Genomic DNA, 12,422 nt, shown 5'->3' with positions numbered 1-12,422 from the left:
TTGTGTAAAGAAAGCCGCGGATCTATCCTAGAATTTTTTGAGCCTTAGCTGTATTGGAACAATGGTAAAAGAAGCTGGAATTTCTCTACCATGCAATCCCACTTGCATCTAACACATGGCTCCTCACCAGTCTTCCTTGAGGTTTTTATAGGTACATATCCTCTTCCAGCTGAGGTTAAGTTCCCTGACTGTTCATAGCTGCCAGACTTCCTGCTTCTGTCCTATCCACCTTTCTGGGCTTTATTAGGCTAGCAAAGACTTACCATTTAAAATACATTGATAAATTTTGAGTGAAACCAGTTAGGGAGTACTCACATGAACAATTCTGCTAGCCAGTGTGGCAGAGGAGTGGAGATGGCAGGGGGTGGAAGTAGATGATCTTTATGGTCCTTTTCAACCCATTCTATGATTCTGTGAATGGCTGGAAAGTTTTTTTCAGAACTTTTTCTTCTGTGAAATCACAAAAGCAAAATTCTTCAGCAAGCACAAAATGGAAGTGTGATATATGTCCATGGCTGGAGTTCCCATGTAGAAAGGATATTTTTATACATGAAGAGGTTATGACAAATAATACAGGGGTTTGGGGCTTTTTGTTTTGGTTTTGGGGTGGGTTTTTTGGTGGTACAAAAAAAAACCTCCTCCAAAAGGATTGTTCTGGGAGAAGGAATACATGATTTTGTGGATTACATAGGCAAAATAAGATAAAATCAAATAGCATTAACTGCAAAGTCATGAGTTTAAGATGTAATGAAAGAATTGTTGCTTATTAGCTCAATTAACAAGTCATGGGTAAGATTTCATTTAGAATGTCATGTTTACATGTAAGCACCTTGAATTAAATAAAAAAAATCAACCTGAGTCAATAGCTGAAAAGAGTCTTTTTAAGAAAATGGAAGTGTTGTTTTATAACAGGTTTTTTTATGGTATACAAAGATTTGGTGTTTACAGTTCCATTCTTCAAGATAGATTTTTATATTATTTTTTTTAAATTCAGAATAAAATACATATGGTCAAAAGCATTTTAAAATTAAGTAAAAAGCCTTTGACAGATGAGGAGAGTTGACAGTAATGAGCTGAAGGTTTAGCTAAAAGTAGCTAAAAGATTTGTAAAGAACAATTTGATAATTTTTTTTAAAAGCTGAAGTGAAAATTCAGGAAAGAAGCCAGTCAATTTGTTCTATGTATAAGTCCAGGTCCCATTTTTATCTCCTCCTTTTCTACTTTGGCTCCTATTTCAAAACGATTACAGATAAAAATTGAATATATGTATGTATTACAGGGACTGGTAATAACCACTCTCTTTCTACATGCACCACCAACTCCTCAGGCTTACTAAAATGCAAATGTTGTATAACACCAAAGGCACAATGTGCTTCATTCCATAGAAAATTCAGCGACTCACAGTCAGTGTAGGTGTTTCAGAGCAAGTGGGCACCTGAGCAAAGTTACACAAGTGTTCTCTAAACTTCTGCTATTGTAAGTGCACAGAACTCCCATTTTGACTATGCTGAAATTCTGGAGTTTATCATATGCCTAGAAGTCCTCAGTTCTGAGAAAACTAGTTAAAACTCCTGAAGGCTCCATTTTGTGTGTGTATTTAGAGTACAATTAATATACATTGACTGCTTTGACCTGTGTTATTTAAAACATCATCAACGGCATGAGAAAGAGGGGATGCTGTCAGTAATTTAACAGTTACAAGGCTTGTTCAGGAAGGGAGAAAATGCTTCTTCAGTAGCTGAGTGCTTGAAATTTAGTGTGGTCATTCCTCAGGAATAACATGTCTAATTACTTTTTTAAATCTGGACAGTAGTACACAACATGCTACCATGTTCATCCTCAGAGGCAAACTCCAATAAAGCTTCAACACAGAGAGAATCAAAGTTCATTCTTTTAGAGTTTCACTCTTAATTGCTAATTGTCAGCTGCCAAAAGGAGTAAGCAACAGGACTGGTAAACCTTGCTCATCTTGAATGTAAATAGATAGCAAATTGTAAAATTAATTAATCTAGAGTGCTGACTGGTGAGAAGACATAGGTTACCATGGGGTGTATCTCATGGTGTCTGCTCTCAAGTCTTTACCTCAGCATACTCTGTTCTTTTGGTGCTGGAGTTCCTGCTGAAAAAAAGAAAAGACCAATTTCTCATGAAGCAGCTCCTGCACTCCTGTATTTTATAGCATAAAATATTAAGGTAGCCCCAAGCTGGCACTAATTGATGGTGTAGCCGCTACAGACGTTTTTTTTACTTGTCTACCTAAGTTATAGTGCATACAGAGTTCTACTTCAGAAAACCTCAGTGTCTTAATAAAGAATAAAGCTAAAATTTAATCTGAAATTAAAGGTACAGTATGTTTCCAAAACCAGACTGATGTTTATAACAAGTCCTTCTTCCTCTGCTAAACTGCTCTGGAAATGAAATATGCCTCTTTTGTGGTTTATGGTGTTACTGGCAAGATTGATGGTGGAGATGATTCTCCAGGCACCAAAAATACATGCAGATCTCTACAGATGTCCCTAATAAAAAACTTCACTTGCATTTGGTCCAAGCTCTCATGACTCCATTGTTGTAGGTTGTCATTTGGTAGATCTCTTAAAATATTCTTATCCCACCATTCAGTATCATTTTTCTAAAATTGAGAAAGATACATGCAAAGGGAGAATTTAAATACCATATCAATCACTCAGCATAGAACATGTAAATTAGCCAAATCATGTTGAGAATATTCTATCTTTTTGTAAATATGTTGGTCTGGTTGAAAAAGGCAGACAAATTTTTGAACATAAAAGCCCTTTTTCAGGTCTAAAATAGAAGCAGCAAATATTGCTACTGCAACATGAAAAATACATGAAGGATGTCAAAACATTTACAATTAATTTGCTTTTACTCAGTTGTAACTGAAACCTTCATCTTTAGCACAGTAGTCTAAAGTTGGTAGGTGACTCATGCCTAATGTATTGGCCCTTTCTTATATTTTGTAAAATTTTTACAACTGCATCAACTGTTGCAGGGAACAGATTTAGGCTCCTACAAAGAAAGGGAAATGCACAGTTCATTTCTTATATCCAATGTTTATTGTAAACTGCACAATCCAGTATAAGATATATGTCCTGTTTTATGAGAAGTTATCTGAAATGTGTGACCCCAGCATAAGCAAAAGTGAATCTTATTTATTTAGAAGTGGCAGCACTGTTGGGTGGGTCTCCTAAAGTTCTTGTGGGTTTGACTCCATATTTTCCTTTGTATCCACCCCCTGAGCTTCTGCCAAGCCTACCATGCTTCATTTCAGGCTCTCGCTTTGTACCTACTAATTAAGGACTTTCAATGTGTGCATGTATTCTACAATCAAATATGATCTCACAGGCAGTTTAAAGAAGTAAATGGTTGCAAATAGCAGCTGAAAATTATTTTTTTTCTCTTTTGAGACATATGAGCTGTCATACATGAAATGTAAAATATTTCTGCAATAATATCCGTATCAGAACATGAGAAAAACTTAGTTGTATCAACAGATACACTACTTCATTCCTCACTGCTGATATCTGGAAACGTTTTGTTCATGCCAAGTAGCTTCTAACTCCAGCCTCGGCTATTCTACTTCCACTTTGAATTTGACAACTCTGCTGTCCATTGCGTCTTTAAAGAAATTATAAAAGCATAACTAGGTAACATAAGAGTAGAACCATAGAACAATTTAGGTTGGAAAAGACCTTTAAGATCATAAAGTCCAACCGTTAACCCAAGACTGCAAAGACTAGACCGTGTCCCTGAGTGCTGCATCTGTGTGTTTTTTAAACACCTCCAGGGGTGGTGATTCCACCACCTCCCAGGGCAGCCTGTTCCAATGCTTGAAAGGAAGAATGCTATAAATCATTAATGCTAGTGCAGATATTCTACAGCATCTTGAAACCATGCCATGTAATCTGAGAAATTATTAGAATATATAATTAACAGAAACAGAATAAGGCTAAAAATGGTCCTATTAACTGAGTCTAGCACATCCTGGGAGAATATGTGCTCTGTCGGGTGAAGGTGATGACGGTATATTAAATTGCTATTAACAATTTTATTTTATTCTGTAATTCTCACTGGCATTGTGCTTTGCAATGTTTGACAGGTAGAAAAACTAGTATACTAATGTTCCAGAAGATGCAAATGAAGGCAAGAAATTTCCATAGTTTCAATCTTTTCACATTGAGATCACTGTAAGGTTCAATATGGTGTCAGATTTATCAGTAAGGAAACTGACATGTCAGTAAGGAACTTAAAATTGCATTTCTGATTACATCATTAGGCATTAAAGGCCAAGCGGCTTCTTTTCAAAAAGGAGCGCTATTAAAAACATACGGCTGGATTAATATGAAAAATACTTTTCTTACCTGTACTGCTGCCTGAGATTTCTTAAAATAATGAAACTGAAGGAAGTCAACATGATTAAATTCAGCTATCATATCCCATTTGGAGTTTCGTTGTTGTTGTTCTATGATCCTGGAGAATCTTTAAATAGTCAATTTCATCTTGTTTTAAAGTTGATACTTCATTTAACCTTTGATTTTAAAATACAGATCAATATTTCCCTTACTCCTGCACAGGAATATTAATTAATGTAAAGAACTACTCCTAATGGAATTCTTGTAGATGGTTGGTTAGAGGGATTTTTTTGGAAGCATTCCACTTGAGCTTTATCAAAAATGACTTTTACAAAGTTGAAATTGTATTTTTATTCTTTTATTTTAGTAATCTTAAAGCAATCCGATTTTTAATGATCACATATCCTCTAACAATATTCATTGTAGTAGAAATGGCACTTGTCTTTGATTTGTGTTTAACACACTCCTGTACAAGTTTGTTCTTTGTTGTTAGGCATTTGCAGTGTTTTATTTAGTGGTGGTTTGTCTTCTGTTTATAAATTATTTCAGCATATATGGAATAGTTTGTATTGCCAACCCAATAATTTTACGTGGATAAAATGATGCCTAGGTAAATGTCTGTGGACCAATTAACTCAAGGGTTTGCACAGTAGAAATGTTCACTTGTGGAGTGCAGTCTGACCTGCCTAGATCAATGATGTTCAGTCCCACAACAAACGGCTCATAATCTCAATAAACTGTTCTTTTTGCCCTCTTCCTTTCCTGTAAATAAACAAAGAAACTCCAGAGGCAGAGAAATTGAATTATGCCAATGTTTTATTTAATTCATTGACTCTGAATATTCTGGTTTTCCTTTGAGGATTTTGACTTTCCCAAAAAGTATGTTTTGCAGCTCAACACCACAGGGGTACCATGACCAAACCTTGTTTTATGTCTTTCCCATTTTTGCATTGCAGTCTAATGAAGGTAGCCATATGTAACACACATGCTTTTCATGAAGAATTTAGCTGTTCCTTGCAGTGGGGAAGTATTTGTTGTATATTGGGTTGTAGTTTGTTTTCCTATTTCTGAATATTTGTTCTTTGTTGATTCATCATTCCCAAGATTTGTTACATCTACTTTTTTTCCATTCTGAACAGATGGCTCTGATATCTTGGGGGATCCTGGTAAAGAAGTAATTAGTTATGCTTACATGCAAACACTTCTAATACCTTAATCCTCTTACAAAGACTTAGCAAATACTTTTACTTTAGCTTCATTTGGAAGTGTCCACAGTTCCTTTGTTCAGTTTGATAAGTAAAAATATATAATAGCATGAACAGAATGATAGTCTTTATAAGCATGAAGACACAATTCTTGTTAGCTGCCGTCCTAGAATTCTTCAGACAACCTTTCCTTGAATGAGAGCTTCCCTTAAGCCAAGGGGACTTTTGCTCCTATTGCTTTCAGTGGAAGGTTTTACAAATCTTATTTGATAGAGCACTTGGTAGGAATGGAAAGACAAAGTCTTCTACTGTGAAAATGTAGTTTCTGCAAAACAGATGTGTGGGCAGATAAGTGGACAGATGCCTTTCTCATCAGAACACATGGTCAGAATAGCTATTCCCAAGACTTTGCTTTTGTTAACAGTTTTAATGTTCCTCCCTCAGAACAGTTCAATTTGCAACTTTTAATTCTTCTCTGCTGGAGAGTTTTTTTCCAATTCTTTTTGCAGGTTAAACTGGCAGCCTCTGGCATAAGGGCTGCTGGAAACCCTGTGGAGCTCTCATACCAGGACCAAAGTCTGGTTACAAGGTGTGGTTTTGAGGAGACACTGTGATTCTGTTTTCTGACTGAGAAGATACCAATTTCATGCTATTGTTTGACAGATTTTTCTGGACTTAATTGAAGAGCAATATAAACATTTTCTGTGGGTTTCACACATTAAACTTTATGAAGGTCTTCTCTCTCTAAGCATTAAAGCCTGTTTCAACAAACCAACCTAAAAAAAGAAAGGGGCTGGACTCAGCACTCGGGAAGTACCGCTTCCAGTTTGAGCACTCTTTAGTCTTTATGAAAAAACACTGCAATAAAGTCCTTAAACATTGTCCAGTATTTATAAACTAGGATCCCTGAAGAAAGCTGCAATGGTATTTGTGGGTGTTGGATAAATTTAAAAATCAGTGTGATTATTTAAATATGTACGGCCATGTTTGATTACTTGTGGCAACAAAATAACATCTAAGTTTATACACTTGCATGCTCTTACCTACTCAGATATAGTCCTTGAGTAATCCCAGTGGATACTATTTAACTTAAAAATAGCATTCAGTCCTGTAATTTCTCTGCTGGCAGTTTAACACCCAGTGCTACGCTACACCCTACATGTTCCTTTATTTTCCTAATTAAAGTTTGTGAGGCACTAAACAGTTGTTGTTCAGGATGGCTGTAAATAGCATTTTTGTATTTACATAGAATAGTATAGAATAAATGATCTGTAGTCAGTGATAGAATAGGGTGCATAATATCTGCCAGGGACTTTGCTGATATGCAGGCTTCTAGCTGCTGTAGGTGTACAACTGAGTCTTGAAATTGCTTTGATCTTTTCATGTCACCTCAAAAAGTAATCAGCCACATCCAAAAGCCTTATTACAGTTTTGCTCTGCTTGTTTTGATTTATTACTGATTTCAAGAGTTTAGCCCATTTTCAATACTACAGCAAGCTTTCTATTTCTTGGTCATTTCAGATCTTGTTCAGAGCTTGTGAGCCATCATTTTCATTCTGCTTTCTGACTTACCCAAGTTCTGTGGGACAGCTGTAACTTGTATATTTTATGAGAGGAGCCTATTGAACCAAAACTTTTTGCTTAATATGAAAGCTGGTGGAGGACACTGGATAGAAGTACAGACTGAAATCAAACATTCAATGTGAATGTTCTTAAACATTCAAATTCAGGGTGCGGATCAAACCTGAATTTCCCCAAAATTTCAGATGTTTGAATTTGCTATAAATAATGTTGGGTTTGTTGTAAATTTCACATTGTGAGTTGGACATACTTGTAGATGGTTTAATATTAAAGCTAATTTACACAACCTAACAGGAAGAGTATAATTAAAATTAAGTTAATACAAAATTTATCACTTTTTAATGCAACCCTGTCAACTGGGATTTCATGAATGTGATGGCAAGAAAACTTTATGCTTTTTCCAATGATCTGAATTATTTTTATGGTAATGATTATTCCAGTTCACATTGTAATGACTTGATGACATGTGTTTCCTGGTTCTCATCCTGTAGGATATGATGATTCTTCCTTAGATAAGAATTTTCAAATGTTTATTTTGTAACATTATGCCATGGTATTAAAGAAGGAGAAGAGAAATTGTTTGGCCTCAGAGTAAAAGAAATTGTTTTCTACAGGTCTAACAGTTTTAGCTGAACTGTTCCACTACCTTGCCATAAAATGTTTTATCATCAATAGTTTATTCTCTCAATTCTGCTTTTAGTCATATCAAGTATATATTGCTATACATAGGTTTCAATTTACAGCTAGAGAGAAACAGAAATTCAGTAATAACTTGTTTTAAAACAACATGCGCTTTATTTGTTTGAATTAGGCCCAGGAGAAACAGCATGACAATAATGTTAGTTCACCTTTACACTTGGAGTCCATCTGAAAGAAGGTGAAGCTATTTATGCAATTATAGATTATTTAAGGAAATGGAAAGAGCATGATTGAAGATACAACGTCAGTCATGGAGAAGGAATAATCTTTATTACCGAACAGAATGAAAATACAAGCCTTCCATCAAGTTTCCAATGTTTCTTGCCGTTCTTTACTAGTATTAACGTTACTGTATTCCCTTATTATCATCCTGAGTGTCTCCGTCATTACCCACAGGCTGCAACATTCTTCTGTAGAGTTTTATGCTCTTATTATACTAGTTTATAATCCTAATGGTCCTTTTTAAGCTCCTTTCCTTAGCTACCATTTTCAGATTGTAGTTGTTTACTATTTCATATATTTCTTTGTTTTCTTAAAATGGACTGGATAAACAGAAAATTTCCCCTTCCCAAGAGTTCAGGGGGGTTATTTTTGTGTGCTTTGCTTGGCTGTACAAATCTGCTGCCTCTTAATGTAGAGCTGGAAAATGATTATCAGATTACCTTTAATTTTGGTTGATGCATTTCTGCCAGGCAGAACCAATAATCACTGTAATAGTTTTGTTTTCTAAATCTACTTCTGCTGTTTTTACTTGTACTCTCAAAGGCAGCAACATTGCCAGAAGGGTTAAATACTTTACATTGTAGTGTTATGTATGAGCAAGGGCTTTTCATTGTTTATTTTAGGCTCAGCCATGAATTTCATCTAGGCTTTCTGCACTTAATACAAACCTTTTCTGCAACAAAAGCAATTCTAGAGGGTCAATTCAGGCTGCATATTAAAATTAGTGCTAGTGATGGGATGAATGTCCTATAAAATTCTGCTTGCAAAGCTGCCTGTTTTTCTTCAAGGCAAGCATGAAACATGAACGTTCTATTTTCAGGTCATCATCACAGAAAAATGTATTTTCCTAAATCCGCTTGCTCCTTTGAATCACACAGCAGTAAAGACTGCCCTGTATCTTTCTTTGATTTTCTTATTCAAAAAGGGTGGAGCATTTCTGCATGTTTTGCCATTCAAACATTCCTGGTTGTTCTATTTTCAACTCAAAATTTTTAAATTAGTAACAGATGTGCTGATTCTTTTGACTGAAACAGAGGGTAAATTTTTCTACCATATTTTTATTAAAGTTTTTTAAACTTTTACTGCTTATTGAACCCAGAGTGCTAGTTTTTGTTACCAGCCTTCACCGTAAACAGCATTTTACACTGCAGAAATCTCACTGAAGTCAGTGGGAGGTAATCCTGATACTATAAGTATGATGAAGGGCAGCAGAACGTATTTGGAGTGACTATAAAATGCAGCTAGACTATAAAAGAGCTAGACCTCAATAAGGTGTAGCATCCCAGTATTGCATATCCCAACCTGTTACAGGCATGTTTTGTTAATGTATCAACCCCACTTACACCAAAATTGCAAAGCAGGTTGCCCAGAAAATAACTGTCATACATGCATACATGTTATTGGTAATGCTGGTCCATTGGCACAAAATGTGTAGAAAACTCTTGTGCAGCAAAACTCCCAGGAAACTTTATAGCTCTTGTGCACAATGGATTTGGGGGTCTCAGTAGGTGTGAAGCAGGAAGGAATGTTTGTGAGTAGGACACAAGACTCTAGAGGAAAAAAACCTAAGGAAGATCAAATTCCAGTTTATGGAACAGCATTTTGATGTTTAAGTTGTAACCATGAGGTTGAATTAAAGGTGGAGCTATTATGAATTTGTCATACCGCTTTCTGCTCCTGAATAATCTTTATTACTGTAATGTTTTTATGTGCAAATCTCATCCTTTCTCCTTCCGTATTTGTTGACATATGAGTACTTGTGATAACACAGATGCTGGTATAATCTTTAATTCTCCTTAAGCTTTTGAAATTTTTTTGTTAATGATAATACAGGTGCATGATTTCTCACTTGAATCTCTAGGTCATCTAGCAATGAGAACTGGTAAATAATACAGACTGTAATACTTTCCGGTAGTGATTTTTAAAAAGATTTGAAGGCCAAATAGGTCTTGACCTTCTGGTGCGCAAAAGGAAACAAACACCATGTTGAACATGTAAAAGGCAGTATACAACCATTTTTGTAGGTAGAATACCTGCTTTGCTTAAAAGGGGGTGAAAAGCATTCACTAATATATAACTGAAGAAGCTTGGGGTTTTTTCCTTCCAAGAATACTGAAAATATTCAAGGTATGTTTAGGGGCCATTATGAAATGGGAATGAAAGAAATACCAAAGCAAATTGCAGTTTGCTGTTGTGAAAATACCTCTGATTCACACTCAAGAATATTTCACATATTTTAAATTTTTAAAGTTTGGTTTTTACTTATGAGCATTTCAAGTTGTCTTGAGAAATTATACAGTTCAAACATTCAGACTTTAGAGAAGTGGAGTGAAATTAAATTTATTTTTCAGTTAATAGAAATCTTTTGTCAAAAATGCTTTCCCATTGATGGAACAGTGAACATCATCTGGGTGCTTTAAGACCCCTGGGCTGAATTGCTATATTTATCTAAATAGGAGTTACATTAATGCAAATTGTCTGTCTTTTGATGAGACTGAAGTAATTCCCTTTATTTTTTTTTCTTGGGTCAGGAGGAAAGATGTCACTTGGATGTCAGGAAGCTTTTGAAGTCTTCAAGCGGGACCGTGCTGACAGCATAATCATTGAGGACAACAAAAAGCTTCTAAAACAGAGGTGAGTATCACAGCAAGATACAGCTGGAGGTAGACATCTGAGAGTTCATTTTGAGTCTGGGTAGGAATGCATAATTTTACACCAGACATCCCAGGCTTCTGTAGAGAACTTGATACACAAACTTTTCCTTTTCTTACTGAGGATATTTCATATTCAGAAGGCACAGAGTGGTGACAGAATAAAAGTCTGGATAGAACATGAAAGTGGCATGAGGAATCTTAGTGCATATTTCCTCTGGTTTTATTCATCTTTTCTTCATAGCCATGTTGAAGCAATGGGGTAATAGTATTCATGATCATGAATTATCCAGAGGAAGTAAGATCCATGTGACCGAACCAATTATTGCAACTACTTCCATTGTCAGAAATGCTTTACTGGCTTCAGCACTGAGTTGGACAGTAAGCTAGGAGATGTTTAACATGTGCTTTTGTCTGTTGTTCCTAGCTTGTTTGCCAAGTGATTTTAGCTTCTCTCTGCCACTTTTGCACTCAAAAAACAGAAAAAATACTTTTCTCCTCCACATTAAATGCTGGCAAAACATTTCAAAACCTTCCAGTGAAGATGGTGGTAATAACATAACATTGAAAGCATCGATTTCCATAAAGCAGATTTTAATCATCTTGGAAATTAATCCACCAACAGTTGTCCATGTCGATTGAATAACAGTACTGTTTCAGTGTCAGTTTTTCAAGTATTAATGTGCCATGCACTCCAAGAAAAATACAAAATTTTGAGATTGGAGATGCCAAAAGCAGTCTCTCAGTCAACTCTTGTAACTAACATTTGCCCTAACAGGGGTTTTTTTTGTTTGTTTGTTGGGGGGTTTTTTGTCTTGGGTTTTCTCCTTCTCCTGCTTTCTTCTGCTTTTTTAATAACATAATTTTCCCACTTAGTAGGCATGAAAGACATTGTTTTCAATGTCATTGAGTCTTATACTCACCTACTTCCATGAAACTGAGGCAAGAAATGTTCTCCACATCTCTGTGACTTATTCAAGATATTGCTATTTGTCACTTTCCTGAACTGGTTAACTTTCTGCCTGGATCTATAACTTGGCCACAGGGACACAAATTGCCAAAATATTAGATGTATGTAAGAATTTATCCATGTAAATTGGATGTTTAATGATGCCTTTCTTCTGATCAGTGTATCAGATGATGCCACATCACTGCACCATCACTGCACAAATAATTACACTGCAATCATTTCTGGCATTGCTGTCAATTGAGCAGAACACTTCATGGTCACAACACAATAATGGGAGCAATACAGTTCTAAGCCATGCCCTGTGTTTCCTCTAGTTAATCACAATTCTTCCATATTTTCTGTTTTATATTACTATGAAGCAAACCGGTATTTCCTTCTGGTTTCAGAACATGTAATAGAGATGGGCAGAACCCACAAAGTTTGATGCCAGATTTGGTTTCCCTAAAGGACAGAGATTCAAACTAATGCCTTGAGTAACCCCTTTTTAATATGCATCAGCTGATTGTTGAAATCACTACTAGTGTGAATATTGATATGCTGGAGCAAGACAGTTTACCCCTGCCATTTGCAGTCATTTTTAGCAAAGATGCCTATAGCTCCAAGTTTACCAAATTAATTAGAATGGATTTATATAAAGTCAAGTCTGTAATTTGGAATGCAGCCTCTGAACTACCAGTTAGACAAAAGCTCTGTTACCCAGCCAGTGTTCAAATTGCACAGGAAG

The 12,422-nt window shown here is 35.8% G+C and overlaps 1 protein-coding gene across 1 annotated transcript in view; it reads left to right on the top strand.

Annotated features, from left to right (window-relative positions):
* Nucleotides 1–12,422, top strand: part of KIF6 (kinesin family member 6) — a 158,357-nt gene that overhangs the window by 90,915 nt on the left and 55,020 nt on the right. Inside the window, exon 14 of the mRNA XM_055816372.1 lies at nucleotides 10,609–10,711. Within this exon, the coding sequence (XP_055672347.1) occupies nucleotides 10,609–10,711 (103 nt within the window). The remainder of the gene's footprint in view (nucleotides 1–10,608; nucleotides 10,712–12,422) is intronic.

This window comes from Falco peregrinus, chromosome 11 (genome assembly GCF_023634155.1).
Source record: "Falco peregrinus isolate bFalPer1 chromosome 11, bFalPer1.pri, whole genome shotgun sequence".
In the NCBI taxonomy this organism is placed as follows: Eukaryota; Metazoa; Chordata; class Aves; order Falconiformes; family Falconidae; genus Falco; species Falco peregrinus.
The sequence above is the reverse complement of the archived record's forward strand: the minus strand, read 5'-3'. Positions and strand labels throughout refer to the sequence as shown.